A 13,251-nucleotide genomic window follows, 5' to 3' on the forward strand; every position below is an offset into this window, starting at 1 on the left:
CAAAATTATTTGTGACTTTATTTCTAGGAAAATAATTTAATGCCTTTTCAGTTATTATGTTTATTTCCGCCGACTCATTAATATTTGTAATGTGTTACTGCCACTACTTCGAAATTTGTATCACTGGCATATAGGTAAAATTTATTTATCGTTTCGCAGTTAACCTATATATATAATTTAATTGGATGTTTATCTTTTTTCTTTAAATAAATTTCTCCCAAATCTAATTTGAAAATTTCTAGTAACGACAATATAACTTTACTTTAATACGGCGCAAAGCGGTTTCGCAAAAAAACGATTTGTTTTCCTAAATTAAAATATAATTAGAATGGGGAAGGTGACTGCAACTTTTTCCCACCCGTGACGCCACAAGCACACGTGCCACTTGTCAAAGGTGTGTTATAAAACATTAATATGTAAATACCAACTTCATACAATCCGCAAATGAAAAATTCGCGCCCAAACCATTCACACATGCGCACTCATGCAAAACCGCAGTACATGCGGTAGTGGCGCCTTCTGCGCCAACTTTGCGGCATCTTCCCCAATGCAATGATAATACGACGCAGGGCGAATTCCACTTACGCCCAAATCGCCCGTGATTTTCATTAAGGTAGGTTTTCCTATACGCGACTGGGCGCAACGTGGAGAGTTTCAAAGTCGATTTTCTCGAAAATGAAGCGCGATCTCAAAAAAAGTTACTCTTTCTTTTCGACTTGTAACAAATGAATAAGTCGAAAAAAAGGAATAAAATTTTTTGATATTGCGCGTCATTTTCGAGAAAATCGGCTTTGAAATTCTTCAAGTTGCGTCCAGTCACGTACAGGAAAACCTACCTTAATGAAAATCACGGGCGATTTGGGTCTAAATGGAATGCGCCCTTAGTCGAGTAGCGAGTAATTTAGTAATTTACCATTGTTTTTCTAAACTACTTGACTACATTTTAGTGTTCACAGATGAAAAATTACTAAATTACTCGCTGCTCGACTAAATTACTCGACGTGTCTGAATCAGCCTTTAAGGATAAACTTTACTACGTTAGAAATTTGTTTTCGCCTCCTTCCTTATCGCTCGAAAAAACAATGTATTGATAAAAAAGAGGAACGAACGTACGAAGAAGCCTGTTTCTTCGCCTCGCAATTCATCACCGACGTTGTTAGACCACACACGTGGTGCAATAAAAATCCAGCTTTTATCAATCCTAAAATATCTTTGTTTCGTTTCTTAATAGTTCCAGATAATATTCTATAATTTAATTTAGTTCAATTCAATAAGCTTTATTGAATTCAAAGTTATTCGTTACAAGTCGTTTCATTCAATTAACTTCACATGTTTTGCGAGCAGAGCTCATCAGGACTCCACGGACCACATAGAAATTCCCTCAAACCACCTTTACTAGCTACTAGGTTAGTAGAGGATGCTGCATGCTTAAGCATTTACTTAAGAATAAGTAGCGACTGAGAATACCGCCCCTAAACCTGAACCTAACTATTTACGAGTTCGTTGTTTTCAATGAAAGGTTAAATACGGCTTCAGTCTTATAAAAGAACATCCGCGTAGCGACCGTTGAGAACGCGGCGAAAGGTCCAATCGTATTTCGATTGGTTTACGAACACGGATGCATTAAGTATGTGCGTTAGGTAGAATGTGTGAATGCGCCAATGCATAATACATCATCTCATTTATTCAGTATTTCATATATATCATTTGTTGATGCTATCATTTTTTGTGTATTTCTACGTGCTGTTGATTTACGACCGAGCGTATCGTATATTGCACACCACCGGGGTTACAAGATTTGACGGTTAAACCAGAGCCAAGCATCAACGCAACTCGTTCACGGACGGTCGGACGTTGTCATTTGAAAACGGAAGCCATCTTGTGGCCGAGCCTCCCGTATTATACAGGGAATAATAGTTCAGCGACTATTTGTTCCGTAAAATTGTTCCGTACATTTTCCACTACGTCTAGACTATGCATGAATTATTCTATCACATGTTTACATAGCCATGGCTGCGACGAGAAAGTTGCAAGGTGAGGAGAAAATGTTTCCAGCATGTTTACATTTTAGTAAAATTTTGTTATGGCCCTCCACCACTACAACAATCCCTTCGATCTTGTCTTGAGTTCTGCAGTTCTCTACCGGTTTAAACGCTCGTATTTTCCGACTAGTAGCCGCCTATTTATAACCCGCGTTACCTATTTGCATGCAGGCTTCTGTGCCTGACAGTTGGTACAGGTTGTCAGGGTACGATGGATTGGTATGTTCTGCTCAACTTTTCACATGTTTCATTCGGAGAATTTTCTTCCTTTTCACACGGATCGTGTTCACTGTAGCCTAATGCTGCTTCCTTATGTCAGCATAACCCTCCAAAGCGGCTCCTCATTTAGCTTGTACGATACACACATATAGTGGTGCGAGGCACGGCATATATAAGGCTTTCGTCTGCGTAAGCTTTTACCATAAGTTGCTTAGATATAGGGCAATGTATTTATAAGAATCTGTAGATTACCACCGGTCTTGCGTTTCTATATTAGCACTTTTTAAAGAAGTTTATAACGAAAAAAAAAAAATAAAGACTTCTCACTGTTACTTACAATGTTTTATTGCACCCAGTACTCTTTCAGCTAGATTAGTCGTAGCGTTTAAGTTGTGCGATACAGAGAGATATTTAAAATGGCCTGATAATATATTTCATTTGATATTCTAGTTCTGCGAAATATATATATTACGTGCATCGTAACAAGTTTACTCGCTTCTCGTTCAAGCGAAGATAAACTTGTTACTCAAAGAATCATCCTTGATTCACTCTCGTGTATCTGTGTTGAACTTTTAGACTTTCGAGATAGATGTGCATATTCGTCGATAGAATTGCTCGCTAATAACATATGAGATTAAATTCGAATGTAAATGTTTCTTGTAGTTGCGCCGATTCACTGTATACCTGTGTTTTTTCAATTTTAGGTGAAATAGATCGGTGCCTTAAAAAAGTAACGGAAGGTGTAGAGACGTTCGAGGACATTTGGCAAAAGGTTCACAATGCTACGAACAGCAATCAGAAGGAGAAATATGAAGCGGACCTTAAGAAGGAAATCAAAAAACTCCAGAGGCTACGTGATCAGATCAAAACTTGGCTCGCGTCAGGCGAGATTAAGGATAAGAGCACGCTTCTCGAGTATAGGAAGTTAATTGAGACTGTAAGTATAGCTTATCGAGAATGAAAGTCGACGTTGGGAATGTTACTGCGCGATACTATATAGAATGTGTGTGTTCCTTTAGCAAATGGAAAGGTTTAAAGTTGTGGAGAGAGAAACGAAAACGAAAGCTTATTCGAAGGAGGGCTTAGGAGCAGCTCAGAAGCTGGATCCGGCGCAGAAAGAAAGGGAAGAAGTTAGCAATTGGCTTGCAAATTCCATAGACGCTTTGAACCTTCAGGTATGGAATAGGGGATTGTTTTTAATCAGACTGAAGAAAGTCCTTTATACGTCGAGTATAATATGCTGATTGGTTTTGGTATAGCTGGATACGTTTGAATCCGAGATAGAATCATTACTCGCAGGGAAGAAAAAAAGGTTAGATAAAGATAAGCAGGATAGGATGGATGAGTTAAAGGGGAAGCTCGATAAACACCGTTACCATATCCGTAAATTGGAAACATTGTTACGCATGTTAGACAATATGTCCGTTGAAGTTAACACTGTGAGTGTACAGACAAAAGAATAATCATTAAATCAGATTCCGTTTTATGTCGAGACTTCAACGCCTTGCAATCAATTAATTTCTGTCCTTTGCTCGTTCCGCAGATTAAGAGGATAAAAGATGACGTAGAGTATTATATCGAATCCTCGCAAGAACCGGATTTCGAGGAGAACGAATATATTTATGATGATATTATTGGTCTCGATGAAGTAGAGTTGTCTGGGGTTGGCATTCCTTCGTCGGCAACGACGGACAGCAACAACAGCAACGAGACTGGAGGAACACCGACTTCGACTAACTCTGGTACTTCGCCTATACCGTCGCCCCCATTGAGTTCCACCATGCACAATCATTCGAGTGATAGTTCTACAGATAATGACAAAAAAACAAAGGTGTGTACACCTACTAGTTGAGATTTGGTAGCGCAGTATCCAGTGGCGGATTTAAGAAAACAGGCCCAGGTGGCAAACATTCTGAGGGGCCCAATTTTTGAAGGAAATGAAGAGGTAGTTTACTAAAAGCGGGTTAAGTGTAATAGTACAGAAAAATATATAGTATTTGGATAGGGCCCTAGGGTCCTTCTGTACAAAGGCCCATTTTTCGGGAAACTGAAGAGGTAGTTTAATAAAAACGGGTTAAGTGTAGTAGTATGAAAAAAATGTAGCGTTTGGATACTTATACGTAATCATAATTGTTGTTGGTCATGGGGCCCTGCGGGGCCTTCTGTACAGGGGCCTAGGCGGCAACTGCTCATCAGCCACACTGTTAAATCCGCCACTGGCAGTATCCTCTCGCGATGGGCTCGCGGTTCGGAGGCGGCGCCGATTCCAAAGTTCCGAGCCGCTCGTTCGAATGCTCGAAAAATCGTGGGCATAGTGACGAGCGCTTAGCGCAGGGACCAAAGCGAGCCCATAGCGAAAGGACACTGTATGATACTATTGTCAAATGAGAAAAAGAACGACTACCCACAAGCTGAAATGTCACACGGGCAAGGGAAATCGCCCACTCGCTCCACCCAATTTCTTGCAACAAAGTCTACCGCGTATTCACCTGTGCATTCGCCCCGAATATGCATTCGGCGCGCACCGATTTTTTGCTCGTTCGGAGCTCGGCGCGCGTTCGGGGTTGAGTGAAATTTGCGGCGTCCATTTCATGGTATTGTTCGGATCCAAATGCACGCTTTGATGGACCGCCAGTAAAGCCGCGTATTCACCTGTGCATTCGAGGCTTAAGCGGTTCGGCCCGAACGCGCGCCGCACACCGGACGAGCAAACAATCGGTGCGCGCCGAATGCACATTCGGGGCGAATGCACAGGTGAATACGCGGCTTAACGCAGAACGCGAACGAAACAAATGACGACAGCCCGCGGATATGGACAGCCGCTAAGAACCTAAAAGGTAGGACTTCTTGGAGGGGATAGGGTGAAGCGAGCGGGCGATTCCCCATGCCCCTGTGATATTTCAGCTCGCGGGTAGTCGTTCTTCTTCTCATCTGGCAATAGTACTTTAACGATTCAGAATATCAGGTTTTAATAATTCATAATAAGCAGATTTTCATGAAATACTTTGATTTCAGCCTGTGAAACCTACAGCAGTCAGGCCACTATTAAATTCACAGGCGAGCATTCCAACCACGGGAAGCATTGCCACCATAAAATCGAATTTATTATCGAGCAGCACTCCAAGCAAGACCATTCCCATGACACCTAGCCATAGCTCGCCTAGTTCTACGAGTAATCACATTGCTACGACTAATGCAGGCAACTTTGCTACAGTAGCTGCTTCGCATAGTAATTCGCAAGCCATCCATTCTACCTCTAGTAAAACATCTTGTAAGTACTTTTTAAACGATCCACTGATCGATTTCTGATAATTATTCTAGTATGTTTGACGGTTTGCCTGTTGAATTTCAAGCTCACAGCAGTGAAAATGGTTTGTTGTCATCCTCATCCACGTCCAGTGTTACCTCGAACGTGCCGCAAACGATCTCACAGCAGCACAATAACCCGGCACCTATACAGGCGACACACGTGTTGCACAATCAACAAAACCAGAATCACAACAGTGAAACCGAAATGACGACGCCAATCCCGCCGTCTTCGTCACCGCAATCGTCAGTTAGCAGTAGGTCTTCGCCTCTGCCTGCAAATTCCTGCTCGCCAGCGCCATCCACTGCCAATGGTCTCATCCCTAAGCTTCCTGACGACATGTCCTCTTTGAAATCTATAGCCCAACAAGTAATTGTCCGAGCAGGTCTGGAAATACCGCCGTCCGAGTCGAATAGAAACATTTTTGATAGCGCTAAAGCGAACAATAACAACAACAACGCTACCTCGGAAGCGCATATCCCTCCTTTGCTTGGCGTCGCGCCGCTCGGACCAGTACCTCTTCAAAAAGAACACCAGCTGCAGTTCCAGATGATGGAGGCGGCCTACTACCATATGCCCCATCCGTCTGATTCTGAACGGCTGCGATCGTATTTACCGAGAAATCTGTGCCCAACGCCTCCCTACTACCAGCAGGTAACGTTGCATCATTTGACCTTCACAAGCCAATTGTATTTTAGAAATATCACAGTAATTCTTGCCGCGTTGTCTATTTTTCTTCATGTTTACTTTGCTCCTCAGGTCCAACTTCCCCATTCCGACACTGTCGAGTTCTTTCAACGTCTTTCTACGGAAACGTTATTCTTCATATTTTATTATATGGAGGGTTCCAAAGGCCAGTACCTGGCTGCGAAAGCTCTAAAGAAACAAAGTTGGAGGTTTCATACCAAGTACATGATGTGGTTTCAAAGACACGAGGAGCCGAAAGTGATCAACGAGGAATACGAGCAGGTTAGCGATGTAAAAGTATTAATATCAGATTGGGGAAGGAACGATAGAGATTTAGTGGGGAAACTAGAGCTTATCGTGTGATATCATTTCAGGGAACCTACATTTATTTTGATTACGAGAAATGGGGGCAAAGGAAGAAGGAAGGCTTTACTTTTGAGTACAAGTACTTAGAGGACAGAGATCTGAATTAACAGTCCTGTTGCTCGTGGAGTCTCCGAAAAATGCACTATTTCTGTACCGGTATTATCCAAAAAAGAAAAAAAGAAATCGAAAAGACAGATTTTATTTTTTACAATTCTATATTTTCGCAAAATATAATTTTATTTATTGGTAAAGAGTATCTCAGAAAGAAACGTAAATACGAAACGAAAAAAAGAAAGAAGAGCTCGTGCATACAGCAGGCAATGAAGGTACTTCATTATATTTCGATGTTGCGACGGTAATATCTTCTGTGTATATTCCTTTTTGAGAACAAAAAAAAAACGAAACCGAAACACTCGAATCACGCAATCGAAAGAAACAAAAAGAACAAAATGCAACTTTATTGGAAAGAAAATGAGGATGGAGTTAATCGGGGGACACAGTAAATTGTAACTATATATATATATAAAAGAAAAAAAAAAGTGAAAAGAAAAGAAGAGTAACAATACGAAAGGCACCAGAGACACACTTTCGACAGTTTAGTGTGCGGTGTGTGATAAAAGAGGAAGAAGTTATACTCGCTGGCGACTGACTCTGTAATACCAGTACAAACATGCGTGCGACCCATCTGCCGTTTGGCGGTAAGGTGGAGGGCGCTCATGCTATGGTATGTCTTAATGTTAGATTATAAGTAGCCTTTTTGTATAAAGTATATTGAGGTATAAAAACCCTTAAATTGAATTACTGTACAGAATGTGTAGAAATAGTGAATAATAATATTATGGAATATATTTTATTTCTCATTTAAATGAAACCTAAGTTGTTTCAATTTTTGTCACATCTGGCGCATCTTTGACACTACCTTGCATTCGGAACATTCCATCCATTAGAATTCTCAGCCCTCAAGACCGGGTCACTTGTTAGGCGTTATTTCGACGGATTTAAAGGTCGAGAGCGCGTTCGTTACTTAATGGTAGCATACTTACGATTAGTAAGCTGCCGTTGCTGCTGCGCATGTATATTGCTCTCTCAGGAGTCTGTTGATTTCGTGTTTCTTTTTCTCGGCAATCCCTGCGCGTAACACATTGTGTTCGTCTAACGGCGATTCGTGATAATCACTGTGCATATGTATTTATGAATTACTGAAAGAACGAGAGGGAGAGAGAGAAAGGGAGCGAGTGAGAGAGATAGAGCTATATTGTACGAACTTATTTATTATGAATTGCCGGTACTACCGAGGGCGGGAAGAGCGAAAGGCGAAACATTTTTCGGTAGTTTGATATATGTACATACATGTATATTTCCTTACCTTTTTGATCTCCAATGTTTCCTGTTGGAACGCCACCAGGCAGTATCGGCGTTCCGAATAAATAATTTCAGACAAAACAGTTTTCGCTTCGGAGACTGAAGTGATCGCTTGCATTACAAAAGCCTTCAACAACGAGATTAGCCGTATATTGCATCCCTTAGTAATTAAAGAGAACAAGTTGAGATTTCTCGTATGATCAAGTTTAGCGCTAGGATGGAGATCCATTTACCGAACAAAAGAATACAGACGTATTCTGAGCAGATACTCTTGTTACGAATGAAGTTCTGATCGCTCTGTTTGCATAATGATATATAGCCCATGGTCTTTTATCAATTTACTTTACTTTAGAAGCCATATCCGACGAGATGTAATCTCTCCGAAAGCAGATGGTGTTGCAGTAAATGTTGGCTTGCAAGCTCGCGGTGCATTTGAAATTTAGTTATTACCGACATATCCTGCAGAAATCTCGCGATATGTTTGGTAGACCATCCGCAGTTGATGACCCTTCAATAGTGTTTAATACGTTAACGTGTATCAAAGGTGTCACGCTTGTTAATAATACATTAATGGAAAATTAGGTCAGTAAGACTTACAGAATTACAATAAACCAAGGATTTTTCACTTTACGCAGCACTACATTATTCACCAGTGCACATCTTATCAAGATTCATTTTACAAATCCCCGACATTTGGAAGCAGACGTAATTGTTCGATGTTGTGCAGAAAGAGAAGGCGAGATAAGGATTTGTTGCCACTTTATATGGATGAATAACATCATAGTCTTTAGAAGTTGCATTATAATCGTAATGTTAATAAAATGGAACAGTATTGTTCCCGGATATTTTGTATTACGAGGACCTGTACAATGCTGATCCATCATTTTCTATAGAGTTTTAACGAGAAAGTTCAAAAGATTTTACAACAATACACTCTGTACTACACTTTCGCATTTGTTACAAGGTTTCGCTGCTATTTCGATGTATTACATTGCTTCTGATCTTTGTCTTGTATTTTCTAATAAACCCGAGGTTTCGCTTTGTAATCCAGGTAGAGGCACACGAGCAAGAAGCTACTATTGGTTGTGTACGTTGATGAGTTCTGCTTTCTAGTGCTTCATTAACTACTTTTAACAAATATTGTTGCAAGCGATAAATCATAACAGTTAACCGATTGTAATTTCCATTACATATCTTACGTTGTTTTTATCTGGGAGGAAAGATGTTTGTTCTGTGCAAAAGACTGGAAGGGAAACCATTATAACAGAACAGTGATTTGTTTTAATACTAAGAAACTTTTCTTACTTTACGAACTTAGGAGATAAACAGTTGGTTGTTCTTTGAAAGTGCTAGATTTAATCAGTTCGAGTAGTTGCGTAGTGATAAATTCAGCAGTTAGTCCATCGAAGGGATCCGTTCCTGTTATTCTGTTAGACATTCGAAAGTCGTAAAAGTGAGTAAAATGTGATTTTGTAAATTAACAGTGAATTAAGGATCTTAATACAAACTAATTTTTTGATCACCTCGCTCATGAGGGAAGTGGTGGTATGATTTATAAATAAAACAAACGACAATGATAATAAAAACAAATATCAACTCGTGTTCATGTTATTTATTAAGAAACAAGAAGCGCATCTAACAAGTCGAAATCATTTAACTCTTTCTTCCCTTCGATTTCCCCATATGTTTCCCTTTTATTCTTTTCCTCACTCCGACAAACTGCTCCGTGTCGTCGTCGTCGTCATTGTCACCTTGACGCTTCCTCCGTTTGCCCAGCTTCTTACTCTCCTCGATGTCCTTGATTTCCTGAAGCGATACAACGATGTGTTTCTGATTTTTCTTACGCTAACACGCTCGGTTTAAGTAACGAAAAATCGGATGTACCATTTTTACGATACGTTGCGCCTCAGCTACTCTTTCTTCGAGAACCATTACTTCCTCCTCCTCCGTGGGGTACAACGGCAATTGCTTCGATATTAATTGCTCTATCCTCTGATACAGTTCCACGTCGTACTGTGTTACGAATGTGATGGACCGACCAGAACGACCAGCACGCGCGGTACGCCCAACTCTGTGTATGTAATCCTTGCTGTGCGTAGGTATGTCGAAATTTATTACGATATCCACGTGAGGAATATCAAGACCCCTGTTAAAATTAGATAAAAATATCAATTAATAACTATCAGAGGAAATTACTTTTTTTAATTTTCCTCGGACTATATTTCACTCTTCACCTGCTGGCAACGTCTGTAGAAATAAGTATAGATCGGTTCCTCGCTTTGAATTTAGTGAGAGCAGCTATCCTTTTATTTTGCGACATTTGTCCGTGCAGCGGGACCGCAGTAAAGCCTAAGTTTCGTAAGAGAAGAGCAGTCCTTACTGTGTTGTTACAAGTTCCACAAAAAATCATAAAACTGTTGCCGGCTAGTTCGTTTAAAATATGTACCAGGTACACATCCTGCAATGAGAATTATTTGTAACGAGAGAAGTAAAAACTAGATAATTAGTTAAGATATTTTTACCTTGAATTTCACCGGAATGAATATGTAGTATTGCTGCAATTTTTCAACTGTCTGATATTTTGTAGAGACTTCCACCTTAACCGGATTCTGCAAAGATGCCCGTTGCAGTTTCTGCACTTTCTTGGTCATTGTTGCAGAGAACAATAACGTTCTCCTTTCCCGTGGAATCACTCTTAAAATCTTATCCACTTCTACCTCGAAGTCCATGTTCAGAATACGATCCGCTTCGTCCATGACCTACCAAAAACCGTATTAAAAATACAGAATTGTTCGCAGTTACCAGCAAGAGCCAGAATACAATGGAATACCAATTACCAAAAATTTTAAAGAGCGCAGATTAAAGCCCTTAGTATTTTCCAAGTGGTCAACCAATCTTCCTGGTGTGGCAATTAAAACGTGTGGCTTTTTTGCCAACAGTAGCGCTTGGGACATCATGTCCATTCCACCTACTATTACAGCACATTTTACGCCGATACTTGACCCTAAAGTATAGGAAAATTACAAATAATAACTAAGAGATCACGGTGCATCTTAGAACATCGAAACTATACAGCGTTACAACAATTATTACCTAAAGCTTCAAACTGTTCTGATATCTGAAATGCCAATTCTCTGGTAGGTGTTAAAATTAAGGCGAAATATCTTTGAGGGCTCTCTAATAATGCCTGTAGTATGGGAAGGGCAAAGGCGGCAGTTTTACCAGAACCAGTTTCTGCCAACCCTATTATATCTTTACCTACAAAATAAGGTTTTTTTTAAAAAGAAAAATGTATCAATGTATTCTTCTAATTTGTATTTGCAATGTACACACATTGCTGAATTTACCCTGTAATGTTAATGGAATGGCTTCGGATTGAATTTTTGTTGGTGACTTCCACTTCAAATCCTCGCATGCCTTACATAAAGTATCTACGATTCCCTAGAAATAATTAATTGTGGTAAATAATGCGTTATTATTATACATATAACATCAGTGGCGGATTTAACAGGGCGGCTGATGAGCAGTTCCGCTTAGGCCCCTGCACAGAAGGCCCCCACAGGGCCCCATGACCAAAAAAAATTATGATTAGTATCCAAACACTACATTTTTTTTCATACTACTACACTTGGCCTGTTTTTAGTAAACTACCTCTTCATTTTCCCGAAAAATGAGCCCCTGTCCAGAAGGCCCCCTAGGACCCATTTAAAAAAAAAATGATTTTAACCAAACACTATATTTTTTTTTCATGTATTAGTAGTAATACATAAAAAAAATATAGTTTGATTAAAATCATTTTTTTTTGTGTAGACAGCCCGTTTTTAATAAACTACCTCTTCATTTTTCCCCAAAAATGGGAACTGAGAACGTTTGTCACGAGGGTCTTTTTTCTTAAATCCGCCTCTGTATAACATACCCTATTTATCGTCTTTCGTAAAATACTTCGCATTTTACGTGTTTAATACAAAAATGTAAGTGCTAGATATTCAGCCGTAACATTTGAAATACTGTTTAGAACTATCACGAAATTTATTAATATGTTTTGTATCGTTATTTTTATTTACAATGCATTATAACCTAACCTACTATAACCTAACCACCAATGTTCCTTTTTTAAAAATGTATTTACATTTATAATCATCGAAGGACACATCACACAATCACATTATTAAAATGTGTATCCAATTAATTGTTATATCAATATTACTTAACAAGTGTTGGAAAAAGGTACATGAGGTGATTATTTTATTTAGGTTATATTTTTAGACATGAACGTTTTGGGCTTACCAAATCTTGCCACGTTATTTCCTTAGTATCTTCTTCATCTGCCTGCTCTGTTGGATTATTTTCTTCCATTTTTCTATATCTAATATTTACAAATCTATTTGCTTTTTGAATTTATCAAGATAGCTCGTTTCTGCTTTCTTATTATACAATAATTACACTGCCCACACTGGCTCACACTGTTAGACAGAAGACAAGAAAAACCTGTCAACCCCACTCCAGCAGCAGGGCCCCGGCCAACGTGGGGTGGAAATAACTTATCGGGTAGTTATTTTAGCGGGACGTCAACCAATCAACGCCAAGATGGAAAACGAAACGACGCCAGCGTCAAGCTAAGTCAACTACCAAGTCAAGCGAGGCGGCAGCCAACCAGCGTCGACAACCTAAGTATTTTCTGGCGACGCTAGTTGGCCGCGGTTGGGTTCGCGTTGGCGCCACTGGGGTTTGGCTTGGCGCTGGGGTCAGTTCACGCTAGAGCACTAAAGAGGTGAGTATGCGCATCCGCCATATTGGGTCCTCTGGAGAGAGAAGATTATTGAGTACCCGTCTTTTTGAGTATTGTCAAATTCGCTTTATAAACAAAATAGGCGTTGTTGATATTGATGCATGGTGGTACGATACATTATTAGAGTATTTTATTAGATTCAAGTTTATATTTGGTTTATACAGCGAATTTGGCAATACTCAAAAAGGCGGATACTCAATAATCTTCTCTCTCCAGAGGACCCAATATGGCGGATGCGCATACTTACCTCCTTAGGGCGGTATTCTCAGTCGCTACTTATTCTTAAGCAAGTGCTTGAGCATTCGGCATCCATTACTAGCTACTATGTTAGTAGAGGATGCCGCATGCTTAAGCATTTGCTTAAGAATAAGTAGCGACTATGAATACCGCCCTAGATTGGCTAAGCCTCGATATGCTACCTGATGGCGAAAATCAGAACCTGAAGGAGTAGGTCACCAGCAGGCAGCGTAAAGCCCGTT

General features: G+C 39.9%; 2 protein-coding genes across 4 annotated transcripts; one reads left to right on the plus strand and one right to left on the minus strand.

Moving 5' to 3' along the window:
- The first annotated feature begins 1,612 nt into the window (after positions 1–1,612).
- Positions 1,613–7,492, plus strand: Not3 (CCR4-associated factor Not3). Of its 3 annotated transcripts, XM_076813028.1 has the most exons (10): positions 1,613–2,034; positions 2,966–3,198; positions 3,281–3,436; positions 3,521–3,700; positions 3,805–4,092; positions 5,277–5,532; positions 5,615–5,881; positions 5,954–6,222; positions 6,328–6,537; positions 6,630–7,492. In XM_076813028.1, exons 1-10 carry the CDS (start codon positions 2,010–2,012, stop codon positions 6,726–6,728), a joined length of 1,983 nt encoding a protein of 660 aa, XP_076669143.1. In that variant the 5' UTR covers positions 1,613–2,009; the 3' UTR covers positions 6,729–7,492. The 3 variants fall into 3 exon arrangements, with proteins under 3 accessions (XP_076669143.1, XP_076669145.1, XP_076669142.1); XM_076813027.1 differs by having other exon boundaries at positions 1,614–2,034; positions 5,615–6,222; XM_076813030.1 differs by lacking the exon at positions 3,521–3,700 and having other exon boundaries at positions 5,615–6,222.
- A 2,088-nt stretch (positions 7,493–9,580) lies between these two features.
- On the minus strand, positions 9,581–12,440 carry Pths (probable ATP-dependent RNA helicase DDX47). Its single transcript, XM_076813059.1, has 8 exons — positions 12,271–12,440; positions 11,331–11,424; positions 11,077–11,241; positions 10,821–10,987; positions 10,506–10,742; positions 10,218–10,441; positions 9,868–10,129; positions 9,581–9,789 (listed from the first exon to the last, which is right to left on the minus strand). Exons 1-8 carry the CDS (start codon positions 12,337–12,339, stop codon positions 9,637–9,639), a joined length of 1,371 nt encoding a protein of 456 aa, XP_076669174.1. The 5' UTR covers positions 12,340–12,440; the 3' UTR covers positions 9,581–9,636.
- Between the last annotated feature and the right edge of the window lie 811 nt (positions 12,441–13,251).

This window comes from Andrena cerasifolii, chromosome 5 (assembly GCF_050908995.1).
Source record: "Andrena cerasifolii isolate SP2316 chromosome 5, iyAndCera1_principal, whole genome shotgun sequence".
Classification (NCBI taxonomy): domain Eukaryota; kingdom Metazoa; phylum Arthropoda; class Insecta; order Hymenoptera; family Andrenidae; genus Andrena; species Andrena cerasifolii.

What these genes read in the sequence shown, in the direction of transcription:
- Not3 (XM_076813027.1), top strand. Translation starts at nt 2,010, where the DNA reads ATGGCTGCGACGAGAAAGTTGCAAG. An exon ending in TAGACGCTTTGAACCTTCAG is followed by an intron (nt 3,437 to 3,520) that starts GTATGGAATAGG and finishes GTTTTGGTATAG; the next exon opens with CTGGATACGTTTGAATCCGA. An exon ending in TACCTCTAGTAAAACATCTT is followed by an intron (nt 5,533 to 5,614) that starts GTAAGTACTTTT and finishes TTGAATTTCAAG; the next exon opens with CTCACAGCAGTGAAAATGGT.
- Pths (XM_076813059.1), bottom strand. Translation starts at nt 12,339, where the DNA reads ATGGAAGAAAATAATCCAACAGAGCAGGCAGATGAAGAAGATACTAAG. An exon ending in AAATAACGTGGCAAGATTTG is followed by an intron (nt 11,425 to 12,270) that starts GTAAGCCCAAAA and finishes AATTATTTCTAG; the next exon opens with GGAATCGTAGATACTTTATG. An exon ending in AGAACAGTTTGAAGCTTTAG is followed by an intron (nt 10,988 to 11,076) that starts GTAATAATTGTT and finishes CCTATACTTTAG; the next exon opens with GGTCAAGTATCGGCGTAAAA.